Genomic DNA, 15591 nt, shown 5'->3' with positions numbered 1-15591 from the left:
CTCCATGCTGTCACTGAATAGACTACACTACAACATGGCTATTGGTTCCATATTCCAGCTAGCTTTACGTGAACAGATATGTGAAGATATAGGCATATATATAGCATTTACACTGCTCATATTATAGATATGTCTTGCTAAAGGTTTTTATTGTTTTTTGTTTTCTTTTAATACTATAACTACATTCCATTGAAAATAATATTACTAGCTACAAGTGAATAAGTTCAAAGAATGATAATAAGATATCAACCAAGTACAGAAAATACAGCAAAAACCAAAACGAGAGATTATATATCAAATTTGATGGTGTTGCTCATTTCGATGCACTGTAATTTTTTTAAGAGAATTTTAATCTTGAATTGTTGTCTATAGAAAATTTGATGGTGGAACATACTTATTGCGTAAAATTGTGTCACTAAATGCTAAAGTAAATAGAATTATTATACCACCGATAAAAAAGTTGAGTCTGAAGTGAATTTTGATCTTGAAAGTATAATGTTTGATCGAAAGACAACTAATGTGGGTAGTTTCAAACAAAATAATTCTATTATGAAAAGTATATATTTCAATTAAGGTAATTAAAAACATTTTAAATAAATATATTTTCTTTATCCCTAATTATAAGATCTTTATAAAAAATTTGTTTATTTCTTTCTATAAGATAATTTTCTAATTTCTAGTTGTATTAATTTTTTTCTATATACTTTTATCTAATTATTCTCTCTCCAAACATTAATTAAAAAATAAATAAGGAAACTATGGACATAGAAAATAAAAGGATAATTTTTTAATGATAATATAAATAATTAATAAATTTAAAACTATATATAATTAATGTGTTTACTTATAGATACATAATGAAAATTATTAGTAAATTTATTAATTACATATAATTAAGGTAATGCCTTAATTTCATCAAAATGTATATAATTAATATAATAATAGAAAGGAAATTTTGGAGCCTCGAAAAAACTCTTGAGCATTAACTCGTAGAAAAGCGCATCTTACCTAAAAAGCCACCGTAGTATGATCATATGCATGAGTTCTAAATTATACATTACAACAAGCAAAGTCATTTAAAAGAATCAATTATCTACAATTCTAAAAGTGAAGCTCCCACAAGTAGGGTAATAATATTTACAAAAAGTGCACCTATTATAACTGCTGAAAGAAAAATGAAAACACTGAACTCCAAGAAGACAATAACAACAGAAAATAATAATAATAATAAAATAATAAAAGAAAGGAAAAGACAACAAACAATTTTACAAGCACTTGCTTTGCTATGCACTATTTTCTACTATGCCTTGAGGATTTGATTGAGATCTTCACAACAGAATTAATGCTGCATGTCAATACCAAGATTGGCCTCAGGATGATTCTTAGATTAGCACCACCACATAAACACAAACAGAAGCCTACCCAAATGCCTGATTCTTTTTCTTTCGCCGCTTCCTTCTCTCTAGTTTCTTCTAATAAGCATCTTTAGACCAAGCCAAAAAAATATCAATTATACATTAGTGCAAGAGATCATATGCAAAGTTCAATGGCAAAGTGTTTGTCCATAAGTCACCCAGTTCACAAAAGTATCTGGAAATTCTTCTGGTGTGTTGGACCGTGCATCATCGTAAGATAACTCGGATTCAGTTTGTTCCCTTCCCTAAGAATATTACATATAATTAGTGTGTGAATTCTGACATAAAGACCAAGTAATTTAAGAAGTAAAACACACTTAAACTTGTTAAAAGTTCAGACTGACATAAAACTCATACATATCCTAAATGAATGGTAAAAGATTGTTGTGCAATGTGCACAAAATACATCATCTTTTATCATATCAGAGCAAAACATACCCTTAGTAGACCAAGAATAGCCTAAACTGTTTACTACTTTTTTTAACAAAACAATGAACTTCAAATGCATGCTTCAAAACTACATGTACTGCATCATGTGAATGAAACCTAGCATGTATAATTATTAATGGATTCAATATATTACATCATGTTCATTGGTATGCAAGTACAATGAATCTATAGGAATGAGGAAGTATATGAATCACATTATACTGCATCAGAAAGGGTGATACCTTTAGGCTGGAGGCCCCCCAATCACTAGTGGAGGCAGTTGCCTCACCTACCATCATTCCATTGATAACATTTTCTGAAGAAACTCCAGCAATTGGAGAGTTGGTAATTGATGACCTGCATTCGGTATAAATTTGACTCTAAACTCAACAAAATTGATTTTGGATAAAACAAATACAAAAAACCAGAAAGAAGGAAAGAAACTTGGGTAAATTTTGTAGACCATCAGAAAAAAAGAACAGGATATAACCAAGACAGTCATATTTACCCATTAATTGCATAGCAAATCCAGTTCCTATAAAAAGTATTACCTCTCGAATGGCTCTTCTTCGCATGAATTTCCTGAAGAAGAGAGCCAATCCAGGTCAACAAAGTTGGAGCAGCTGAAGGAATCCCCGTGATCAGAATAGTAAATATGTTCACTTTCAAGGCAGCGCTCTCTTTGCATATCTCCAAAGAGCTGTCTCCGAGGCATTGAGGGAGTGTACCTACACATACAAAATGAATTGTATATCATACATATACAGGCTCAATGGAAAAAATAAGCAGCAAATGGCAGAACACGCCATCATACAAGCAGGCAACAGAAATTCCAATTTGTATCTGCAAAATATGAGCTCATCGAACATTTTAGATTACAATTTACACTGTATTGGACATTTCAACATACAGAAAAATTTCCCATATTCTAGAAAATACTTATAATACAAAAATTCTTATACAGAAAGGCATGCTACGAAATAAAAAATTTCTAGATTAAGACGACTAATAAAGACAGTAGATATTTCTCCTGTACAGCTTAAAACAGATTACACTTGAGTTTACATTAATATCGGACACAAACCTTGAAAATGAGATGTCACTGTCAGTAGTGGATATTTCTGGTGATGACTCACAAAGACCCTTGCTTCCTTCTTCTGATCGATCTGGTAAGCCGCCTTGGCTTGGGAATTTTTCGTGCTTGGCCTTTGGGGCTGACATCGGTGTAGAACTTTCATTAAGAATGTTTCCATCTGAGAAGGATCTTTTGAAAAATGACCTAAAAAACTCATTTCATAGTTATCATATTAGTTGCGTAGACAGGCATTTTCAATGTACAAGTTTCAAGTTATCATCATATTTGCAACAAGCCCAAATGATTATTAAATATCAAATTTTATTTTAGATTGTTTTATCAAAGTGTCTACTAGGACCAAGGCGTATGTTTCATAGATCAATATAAAATATGGAAGGGGAAGGTGGACTGTGTAAGTTCCAGACAGAGAAAAACCCCAATGCAAGATCTTCAAGCAAGGACCAATTCAAAGAAGGTTATGGGAAAAAAGGTGTTATATTACATATATTATATTCAAATACCTTGCATCATCATCTCCATGTCTTCCTGCATCATAGAGCTGATCTGAACCCAACTCCCATAGAGCAGGCTTGCCCTGTTGTGGCTGAAAATGCCCCAGGAATCTGCCCCAATAAACAGAAAGATCATCTCATGATTAGAAGAAGAGAATAAGTTAAAATTGCAAAGGCATCTTTCCAATAGAATATATTACAAAAGTACAAGCTGCCTTAAAAATATCACAAAAGTTGCTACTAAGCTAGAGGACAGAAAGACATGCAGAGGGGTTGGAAAAGTCTGTTGCATTGTCATTGTTTTATTTTTGTTTTTGCAATATTTGAGGAGCATTCCTAATCTTACTGTGCTATCCTTCTTTCCATTTTAAAAAAACCTCTTGTCCAAAACAAAAGCTCCCTATAACAGAGAGATAGAGACAGAACAAAAAATAACAAACAAAACAGGTAGAAGACAAGCTACAATCCAGCCATTGAAAATAATAAGTATATAACATGGAGGCATATAGAAAAAGAAGACAATTCATGACTGTAGCACATACACATTGATTGCATCCTGTTTCATAGCATCCATGTATGCATTGCTATAATAGCGTTGAAGAGTCCTAAAAAACTCCTGAGACTGTGTTGCAGCTCTCCACTGGCCCCTCCTCTCAGAGAAAATCTATATAGAAACCCAAGTTATAGAAAAAGATCATCAGAAAAGGTTAAAAACACGTTATACCAATGTATAGTTATGATATAACAGGAAAGAAAATCCTATGACCACTGCTACTCTACCAATTTAACAGGCAAGAAATATGTATCATCGAAAGATCGACCAGCCCATCAGTGGAACATTCTCAATAAAGACAAATTCACTCTAATTTCCTACATTATTTTAGATAATTATTGATAGTCACAAAATCGTATTTGTCAATGTTCTCTATAAATGATGCATGGAATCAACACAGTATATCAGTCCATTCTCACAGTACTAACAATTAAGCTAACAAGGCTATTGTATGCCATCCAGCTCAAACAACATAATTAGAAAGCTATGAACTGTAGTTAACCCTTAAATAATTTTGATTGGGAGATAAATAAAGAGGTCTACTTTCTCCATCCACCCGCTCCACCAAAAAAAGGAAGTTTGATGATTATCTTTACCGTCACAAAGTTTAAACCCAATGAATAATGATAACATTTATTGAAAACAAATATATTCAACTGGCTTTAGATAATTAAAAAAGAAAATGGAGCAAAAATATCAGTTCCCAAGCTACATTAGAATATGTGAACTGAAGCAATTGTGACAAGCTGCAGAGTGCAAATCACCTTGTTGTGTGCAGCAGAACCACCATACTGATGTGCAAGTGTATCACCCATCCGCTCATAAAACCCCATCAAATCATCTGCTACAGGCTCATCAAGATCAATTTTTGGGTGGTCAATAACCCCCAGAGCATGGAGCTGGTGGCCAAGAGCAGCCAACCCATATGCATATTGTGCAACATTTGTGCGATCCAAGCAGTCTATGCAGTTGGTCCTGAGCACCCCCCTCTGCAACATGGGTGGTTTGACAGAATAATTTTCATCTGCATCCCTGTTGTCAACCCTGTTGTCATCATTGACATGTCTAGTAGGTGAAAAGGTTCCCTTATCAACATTGCTGCATGTAAGACTTAACATTAAGTAAGCAAAAGATGTCTGAGGAAAAACTTTAGGTATGTCCTCTGTCCATCAAGCATTAACCGATTTTTTATATAACACTGTCTGCTTTATTCTTTGGAAAAGCTGATATCATTGTTCTAAACTAAGAAACCTTGAAAAAGGTAATTGAAGATTTGAAACAAATGAAAAACTTACTTGGTACTTGGCCATTTCAGACATTCTTCTGGTCTCAAGGTTGGTGTTGTTTGGCAATAGAAAAACCCTGTTAATGTCAATGCATATGCAGCCACTTTGCCGAGAAGCTGCAAGACATTTGTAGCTTTGCTGGAATTGAATACAAGGCAAATCAGCTTAATCAGGAAACACATTGTAATTTGCCAAAAAGGATAGAATTATATAATAAAAAATCAACCTCTGAAAATGTTTGTGCAGATCCCAATGAAGGAACCTAAGCCTGTTTTCGTCCGATAAATCTTTATTAATGAAATCTATGGCATTAGCAAACTCTTGACGAAGTATGGACTCGCGAGGCTTCTTCTCATGGGTCTGTTGGTTTAATAAAAAAAAGAAACTTATGAATTACCCCACCCAAGAGTCTTGTACAAAAAATGATACAGTTGAATTTATAAGGTTTAGGACTTAGGTAAGGAAGGAGAAAAGGAGAGAATACAGACACAAAATAATACAATATTGAATTGCCAAGGTGTATTATGTCATACTAAATAGTAAATAGTAACACAATAGTCCTATTTATACTAATACTGGGCTCACTTCTACTTTTATATATAAAGATACTGGGCTCCTGATCCTAATTAAATTAAATAAGGGAACAAATAACTTAAAAAATAACATCATTTATTCTAATCCATCATGCATCATTCTCTTCCTCTAAATATTATGTAGATATTCTAACAAATCAACATGAGACAGTACAGTTCATCAACACAATATTCACTTTGTCATTATTATATCACCTTTATTTTATTTTGACAAAAATATAACATAAAACTAGTCAAGAAATAACCAATTACAACATCAATATGTGTCAACTCACCCAAGATATAAGAAAATTGAATTTTCAGGAATTTAAATGATGACATGTAATAAATGAGGGGAAAAATGACTACCTTTATTAAATTCAAAATAATTATGGGATTTCCATATCTTTTGACAAGGTTTTCAAAGTGATATCTAGTGGCTTGATAACTCTGATCCTTTTTTGACACTGGAGAAAAATAAGTAACTACATAAGCAAACATAAAAACATCTCCGCATCAAAGTAGAGAAATTGAGAGAGAAATAACTCTGCTAGTGCTACAATATTTGTGAAATGGGAGGACATACATATAATATCTGGTTTAATATTTAGTTTTGAAGTTTCCTGTGACCAGAAAAGAGGGATTGAACCACGGTTCTGGATGATAGAGCTTATTTGGATGGGAAGACCTTCTGCAACATCCTCAAAGACTATTTGTTCTGTCTCAACGTCATTTGCTACTCTTCCTTTCTCATTAACACCACGCCTCAAATACCTAAACAAAATAATAAAATAAGTGAAACTGTACATAATTATTGCAAATATATAGACATCCTTTCTACCATATCTATCCTTGAAAATTCAAGATTTTTCTGCTTGCGCACTGCTTTTTTTTAATATATATTTCCTATAAGAGTATACAGTACTCTAAGTATATTTTACTTAATCTGTTACTACTGTAGTTATTAGTTTAGACTGTTAGCTATATCAACTAACTCAGGTTAGTTGGCAGTTATCCAACTATATAAACAGAATTGTAACTGATTAACAGTTGGGTTGAATAATATCAGTTTTCTCAATCTCAATCTCTTCTCCTCTCTCAAATCTAATATTTGCTTACTGTGTCAGAAAATCTCTTCTCCAACTCATGGTCAACTTTGCAAAGCTAACAAACAATTTTATATACTGAAACTATTATGTTTAGTCTACCACCTCACTTTCTGTTTAATGAATGCAAGTCACAATTGGGCTAAGCTAGTTGGACTTGAAGAGGGGGAGGGCAGGGGATTGGAAACACAAAGTCCCATTAATAACATCTTCCAACACCCAAATGAAAAATGAGATGCATACCATCATAAGAACATGAAAGACAGATTATTCCATGCCACATTTCCTATACTATACTCATTTTATATTCAAACTACAAAGACACAGTGACAAATTAAAACAACTAAAATTACAAAAAAAAAACGACCAGAGTATAAGCCTATACGGATAAAATCAGCAGAGGAGGCACTTGATAAATTGACTAGCTAAGTTTGCACACAGTCAAATTATAGAACCTGATACCAATTGGTCGATATGCAGCATATAATCACATTGGAAAATTATTCAATGGATTTAATGTTTGAAATAAGATATGATGAAATTTACAGACCTAGTGCCAGCATAATGACGTGATCGTCTTGCAATGAGCGTAAGTGTGAACTCCCGTCTGGATATCATTAGCATTTCCTAATGAAGCCACCAGATAGATGTCAGATAGACAAGATGAGGAAGACAAAATTGCTTGTATTAAGCAGGAACCAGTTACTTGACAAGATTAATCAATACATGAATACAGTATCCAATGGAACTTTGAGAGTAACCTATCTTCACCTGTTTAAAAAATCCATACACTAGCGCAACTGTCCAAATAGTATTCTGGAGGTGATTCCTAATTCCTCGAGTTAAGAACTCATTCCAAACAAACATGGTCTCATAAAGAACATGGCCTGTCTCATTATCACACATGTTCCTTTGAAGACTACGCATAATTTGGTATGAATAGCTGAAAAAAAAGTCCTTTGTAAGGTCGACCATGCATAGGAGCCTCTTGTACCTAAAAAATAAATGAAAAAAAATATATATAATTAACACAAAACCTGATAATGTATGTAGAAAGAACAATAAAATTTGACATAATGCCAAAAAACTGTTTAATTTAAAAAATGACATTAATAATAGGAACCATGTAGCATTTCTAAATTACACCAAAATATCATAAACAAAGTCTAATCAAAACTAGGTTCTCCTAAACAAATCAGTGTGCTTCTTTAACATGTCATATTTATATTTGAGTCGAACAGAAGGAATGTAATCATGTAATTTTATCTGCTAACCTTTATATTAATTTCAAATGTTTATCAACAGAGGAGAACTGAAATAATTTTAAAACTGGATAAAGGGTAGAAATAGAGAGACCAGTAGAAATCCAAGCAAACTAAAACAACCAAAATATTTTCTTGTTTAACATAGTTACAGGAAACAGAGGGGAGAAATGAGCATTTGAAAGAAAAAGAAGCGAATAAATATTCATATATAATGTATAACATGCAAATAGATGCTTAGCATCACCTGGGCTAAAATTCAGGTTTTCCATGATAAGTAGAATTGATATAATATGCAAGATTGTAAGGACCTGTTTTCATTTTTAAAATTGATGTTAGACCGAACTGAAGAATTTGGCAATGGAATCATCTCGCTCTTTGAGACAGCATATACTGTATGACCACAGATTGCACCAATTTGCCTTCTTTTTGTGATAAGCAGCATGTAGTAAGGCCCCAAAAATTTGATGAACCCTAAAACCATAATAGTATATCAAGACACTAACTCATAATTGGTCAACAGGCAGGTAGAGTGGTAGACAAGACATTATGGATTTACATACCTACAATTCCATAACAAGTTGTAACAAATTTTAGTCCACCAGTGGACTTGTTACCCTCATGTATCCGTCTCAAAAGATCAGAGCATTCACTTTCTGTATATGTGGTGGAATCTTCACGCAAATTTAGCTCAGAAGGATCGAGACGGTCAATCTTTAGTACTTTCCAATATGTTCTGCTCTTGTCCCTTCCTATCATGTAAAAGTTCTGTGGAATAAAAAAACGCAGAAGTTAAATATTTTAAATACAAGAAAGGCATGATAAACACTGCAACTTCAATAACACATTCAATTTTGCAAATTAAATTTCTCAAATGGGATGTTCCAAGCTTAGTATGCATATTAGATTACAAAGGATGATAACTCATATCCAAGGATCTAAAGCATGATGAAAAGCAAGAGACAACCCACTTTCAAAGCTAGATAAATAACATATACCAATTTAAGGTAAGAAGGAATTATGAAGCATCCACATAGATGATCAAATGCAGAGGCATAAAGATTTCATTCTGAAGCATTTCAGAAAGGCAAAAAACATACATAAGAATATTAAACTAGAAACAGGATTAGAACTTCATCAAAACATGGAATGAGGCTACCAAGTTAAGTAGTTCTTTCTACTTTACCCAAACTAATTTTTATATCATAAAACAACGAAAGCAAGGAAGTTCGAAACACACGTTTAAGTCTATCATCATGCAAGAATCCAACACACTGGATGACCAGCTGGTCAAGTCTCTTCTAAAAGCATTCAAAACAAAAGCCAAGTAGCCAGCTTTGACAATGGTGCATAAATAGGACAATAAATGCACCAAAACATGGTATATATGAATATGAACAAGAAACAAGTGTATTGATAATACTTTTAAAAGTATCCACAAATATTTTCTAAATTCTACAACACAGAAAGATCAAATCACATGAGAAAATCAAAGAGAACCCCAAGCAGACAGCAAACTACAACAACAGTTTCAAAACAGTGGAAAGAAGAATAGAAGGGCATTACCGATCGAGTCTCATATAGCCTAAATTTCTGCATACAGACATTGGAAGGAGGAGGAGGAGGAGAAGAAAAAGGGGATTGGTCAGAGGCAGAAGGAGTGTGACAAGGTTCATTCTCTAACGATGCCATAACTTTTTCTCTGTAACACTCAGATCCCCCGAGCCTCAGGCTCAGGGAAACCACCAAAATGGCATGCAAGGAGTAATAACAACACAAAATCACCAAAATTCAGAATCAGTACAATGCAAAAGGCCCACAACCCAAAAATCCAAACCCATATCCTGAACTCTAGGCTGCTTCAGATACAGCATTATTTTCCAAACTATTGATCTTTCCTCATCCTCTCAGCTCCATCCACAATCACCATCACTGCTATAAATCAACAACGACCCACTATTCCTCACTCCACCCTCCACACACCCAGATCGAAAAATCACCACCCACAAACAAAAATTGAATCCTTTTTGGAACGGAATATGTGATTACAATTGCACACTTGCTCACAGGGGATGACAGCATGCGGGTATTTTGAAAATGGAATCTTTTTTCGTGAACGAGACACGATGAGAAGATCGTGCAGAGAAAAACTGGGCGAAAATTGAAGAGGAGAAAGAAGATTTGGGAGGTACGAGAACAAAAAGGTTGGAACCACGGGTGCAGGAACAAGAGCTGCTAATTATTGATTCAATTTATTATTATTTTTTGTAAGAAAAAATGGATATATAAGTTAAATTTTTATTTATTTAAAATTAAAAAAATCTGATTTCTCTCTAGGGAGAGAGGGTGAAGATGAAGGCTCAGACCCAGAGAACAAATCAAAACCACAGCGTCAAAATCAAAATTAAATAAAGAAAATTTAAATTTTGATGTGTGAATTCTCCGTCCACACATTGAAATTCGGAAAAAGAGTAATAAAAAAAATTATAGTAAAAAAAATTACGAAATCATCCATTTATGATTCATTAGATAACTTGATTGAATTTTAAAATAATTTATAATTAAATAATAATATAAAATAATTTTACAGTAATTACACGTTAAACTCTAAAAGAAGGCGTATATCTGGAATAACAATGTTAGAATCACTACTCTTGATAATTATTGATGAGAAAGAATCATGTGTATGGCAAACAACATAGTAAGTAATTTATTTAATTTATACATACGTAACTACTAGTTATTATCTCTCACACTATTTTTTTTCTTCTTCTTGCAAATTCAATTTAATTTATTCTTATTCTTATTCAACGACCGACTTATTGTGAAACGTGTCATCTGAATAAGTTCGTGATGACTACAGGCTATGTAGGAGAAAATGAATTTACAAGTATAATTATTGTGCAAGGACGGCAATACAATAATGGTGCTCTTATGTAGTCACTTTTCCAGTTTCCTTATCCAAAATTTATTAAGAATTGCAATTACAATGACAATAATTTGGAACATTAAATATATTTTTAATTTTTTAAGCTAAAAAATATTATTGAAAAATTACTATTTTATATATTAAGACTATTCCCTCTTATATGGTTAGAAAGCATTTTCTTTACAAGATGTAAATATCAATGAAATTGTTTTCAATTTTTAATTATATATTTTATATATATAATTTTTTTTTTCAACAAATTTTAATTATGTTAAAATGTTAGCGAAATAATTTAATTATTTATTAATGTATTAGACTTTATTGGTAAAAAAAACTGTACTATGGTGTACTCCTATATTAAAAACATTTGAAGATTTATGATACCTTCGTATTTGCATCTAATTAGAAAGAAGGATTATGCATATTTGGACAGCTAATTTTTTAAAAAAAAAACACATAGATAAAATATAAATTTTAGTTGTTTGACTAGTAATATATGAATGTTTTGATATATTTGGTACTAATGATTGATATTAATTTAAAATATTCTACTACATTTAGTGTTAGTGAAAATTAAATCTATTAATTAAAAATAAAAAATACAATTATTTGATAAATGAGCAATAAAAATACTCACATAATTTAATGTGTCTCCTAAAATAAATAAAAAAGTGTGACAATGAAAAAAAATTATCCTGCTTTCTAAAAAGGACATCTCATAGGGATGGACTTTATTTATGATTTTATGTATGATTTGAGTAAAAAGCATACACTAATACACGATTAGAAATATAATATATATATATATATATATATATATATATATATATATAATTTAACGACATTATAAAAATTATTTATAATCTCATAAATATTTTATCAATAAGTTGTTGATATAAATGGTCTTAAATTTTTTAAATAAGATTTTGAATTTGAATTTTGTGAAAGAAAAAAATATAATAAATATTTCACACAATATTTTTTTTCCATCTACTATGTACATTGTTTTATTTTTTAAAATTTAACTTTAACACGCTGATAGGGTTTCTACTTCCCTTTCAAGTTTCGATCATCCTTTTGTTTTGGGTTTGGACCCTTCTTGGTTGTCCTCAACAGACGAAGAGGACACTCTTTCAAACTCACACACGTCATTCATTTCAATCAATAAAACATACTAGTTAATTTGAAACTAAATTATTTTCTTTTTTTCTTATATGTAAACTCCATGTATTAATACTAATATAGTGGTAATATATTATTATATATTTTGTATTGTATAGAACTTAATAAATCTGTTTTTTTTTAGAAGACTTAATAAATATGTTAAAAAAATGAAATTCATAAATGATATGTTTTGCTAAATCGTATTAAAATATTATTTTTACACTTTATAAAGCATTCTAAAGTGTATGAACATAAACTCGATCAGATTATTGTTTGATTCATATATACCTTTCATATAATTCAGATGACAAAATGAAGCCAGGATAAATTTATTTTTTTATTGGTAGTAAAGTTTTCATAATATTCAATGATTGATTTCTTAACATTAATGGATGTTTATAACGAGGAAGTCAAGTCATCCAGAACTTCTTATCACGTGGAATTAGAAAATTGTTTCATAGAAAGTTTGAATGTAGAGTATTATTCAGTTATCAATCCACATGGCTGAATATAAACTTTTTTCTTTTGGTACAGCTGAATATAAAACTAATAACAAAATCGAAAATCAACAGGATGAGAAATGCATATCATATTCGAAAAGTAAGCTAAAAAGGCTAGCTAGATGGAATACAAAAGTAAAGTTAATATGATTTACATATTTGACTAAGCAAAAAAGCAAGGAGTTGAATTAACTGGTTGATCACATTGTAATGGTGGCATATTAAGGGGCGAATTAGCGTTGAAAATCATAAGCTTGAATTTTTCATTTTATAAACTCTTTACCCTTTTTAATCAAATTTTTCTGAGACTCGATATTCAATCTAACAATACCAAAAAAATGCAATCAGTGTTTATTACTTATATTTGAGAAAACGGATTATATACGGGGAGAGTCTACGTTTAATTAATGATAAATTTTTTTACTTTTAAAATAATTATCTTAAAATAATTTAAACGGTGAAAAACTATTTTATATCGTTATATATAGACATTAATTTCTTCTATGTTTTAAGAACATAAGTTTTTCCACACAATATAGGTTTAATCTTCATAAGATCCGTCATGATATTTGTATATTTTAAATTTAATTTCTCGTCATATGATTTTATTATTTGTTGCAAGGTGATTTTGCACGATATGAAGTTATGAACATGGGGCCTAAAGTTGATGAGAATGGGCAACATTGATTGAACCAAAGCAGCAAGCTATCTGAGCTAATAAAAAAGTTAACGAGTCTAGAATGGAAGGTACCACAAAGCAAAGCATTCTTGCATATCATGTGTTTTTATGTGATTCTTCTAGACGAATGTAATAATTTGATGAATACAACTCAAAGGGAGTAAATATTGATCTCCCCAAAATGTTAATTGAGTTTGGGACACAAATAAAAATTATCATCCATAAAATTATTCTCTCAGGACTCGTACCAAACACATATATACTGATATTAAAAAAATCTCAGGAACGTGCCAATGCGACTGCATGCGTAGACCGAGATTTGAGAGTTGCAAGAAATTATTAATTTTGTTATTGAAAAAGCTTAGTCTAGCATAACACGTAATATATTATATAAACACATTAAACAGAAGGAATGCAACAACCATACACAAAGCAAGCAATGCGCGAAAAAAGTGTAAAAACTGGTAAGATTACAGGGTGTCAAAGTGATAAAGATGACAGTTACACGATAGGTCTTTGTTTCCAATTCTACTTGTGGGATAAAAAATAAATTGGTGAGATAGCAATTACTCTCCACACTTTTTGCAATTAATTACTAGAGAAAAATGTTTTTTTTTTCTTGTAACAAGAGAAAAATGATAAGATAACATCTATGATGTGCTAGTAATAGTATGGAATTATGGATGGACGAAGGTTTATAAAGCGTAGTATGACACGTCTGAGGACTGAGATGCATGTGATACATTTTTAAAATGATACTAATACATTTACTTATTTTAATCGGCTTTGTTAATTGGTATGAAATGATTTGCAAAAATAATACGAATAAAGCGTGTTAATTTTTATTCACAGAAATTAAAGATAAATATAAAAAAAATTATATCATCTTATCTTATGTGTTCTTTTCAAACTCTACTGATACAAAGTGTGATTATCTTATTAGATAATAATATTAAAACAAACAAGTTAAATATGCTATATGAGATTTTCATAATGGTATTTTGATAATATAATTCAACCAATTTTGGCTCATCCCACTACCAATCCACCAAAAATGCAATGAGGATGGATTGGCTTGCCAGCTAAAGTGTTAATTAATGGTGGACTTTAAATCATAGTTCGCACCATAGGGGCTGGTTGACCAGTCATAAATGAAAGAAAACCCATAGAAAATTCAAGTTTTTTGTTTCATAAAACTAAATCAAAGTGATAAATTTAGCTAAATGACATAAAAAATATTAATATGAATTTTATTTCAACATAAACTTTTCTATTGATATTAGATGAATTTATATTATAAAACAAACTAACAATAATGATAGATGTATATTTTGATTTTTTAAGAACATTGAAATTAAAACAAAAAATAAAGTGATTTTATCGGGGGAAAATATATAGTAAAGATCTTATGCCTAAATACCTAATAACATTTACATATTGTTTTCTTAAAAAATACATAATGTCTCGGTAGGCCAACTCATTTCACTAAGGGTAATTGGATTAACAAATTAGGCAAGGCAGGTTGTGTTTTGAGCCACTTAACTTGTCCACCCCTATCATTTTATTTAGTAACTAGACGAGTTATCTTGCATGGGTCTAACTTGTTTTGTCATCTTTTAACCTATGTACCTATTGGACATCTATATGCTCATATAGATTAATACATATTATTCGAGGGACCAAAGCATCAATATAAGTCCAGCCAGCCAACCCATTTTTCACATGGGTTGCTAAATTTATAGATTTTTTTTTATGCACCTAATTTAAATGTATTTTAAAAGGGAAGCAAATCAATATGTTGATATGCTAGTTAACTAGGCCTGTGAGCTGGAGGAGGACTTGATGATTTTTGAGCACTGGACAAGATTATTGACTCACTTGTTGCTTTTGAATTCTTTAGGAGTTGAGACTTTGTGTGTAATTTTGTTTAGTTTCTTTTCTTTCTTGGGCCTTTTAGCCCAATTCTTAAAAAAATGCCTCTATAACGATATTTGGATAGAAATCCAAAAACATATTTTAAATCATAAGACTCAAAATATTAAAAGTAAAAAAGTATCACGTAGGATTTTGAAAATATTAATTTTATTCTCATATTTTTTTTATTAATTT

General features: G+C 31.1%; 1 protein-coding gene across 3 annotated transcripts; it reads right to left on the bottom strand.

Moving 5' to 3' along the window:
- Window positions 1-1075: 1075 nt before the first annotated feature.
- LOC100781284 (phosphoinositide phosphatase SAC3) lies at window positions 1076-10570 on the bottom strand. Of its 3 annotated transcripts, none has more exons than XM_003550995.5 (16): window positions 9777-10570; window positions 8774-8978; window positions 8522-8684; window positions 7720-7942; window positions 7499-7575; window positions 6429-6616; window positions 6212-6309; window positions 5497-5630; window positions 5280-5408; window positions 4749-5082; window positions 3974-4095; window positions 3441-3542; window positions 2929-3123; window positions 2396-2572; window positions 2087-2201; window positions 1076-1660 (listed from the first exon to the last, which is right to left on the bottom strand). In XM_003550995.5, the coding sequence occupies exons 1-16, from the start codon at window positions 9900-9902 to the stop codon at window positions 1544-1546; spliced, it is 2505 nt and encodes an 834-aa protein (XP_003551043.1). In that variant the 5' UTR covers window positions 9903-10570; the 3' UTR covers window positions 1076-1543. The 3 variants fall into 3 exon arrangements, with proteins under 3 accessions (XP_003551043.1, XP_006600426.1, XP_006600425.1); XM_006600363.4 differs by having other exon boundaries at window positions 4749-5016; window positions 9777-10569; XM_006600362.4 differs by having other exon boundaries at window positions 4749-5028; window positions 9777-10568.
- Between the last annotated feature and the right edge of the window lie 5021 nt (window positions 10571-15591).

The sequence above is a fragment of the Glycine max genome, chromosome 17, assembly GCF_000004515.6.
Source record: "Glycine max cultivar Williams 82 chromosome 17, Glycine_max_v4.0, whole genome shotgun sequence".
NCBI classification, from domain to species: domain Eukaryota; kingdom Viridiplantae; phylum Streptophyta; class Magnoliopsida; order Fabales; family Fabaceae; genus Glycine; species Glycine max.
Note: the sequence above shows the minus strand (reverse complement) of the source record. Positions and strands in the feature narration are given on the sequence as shown.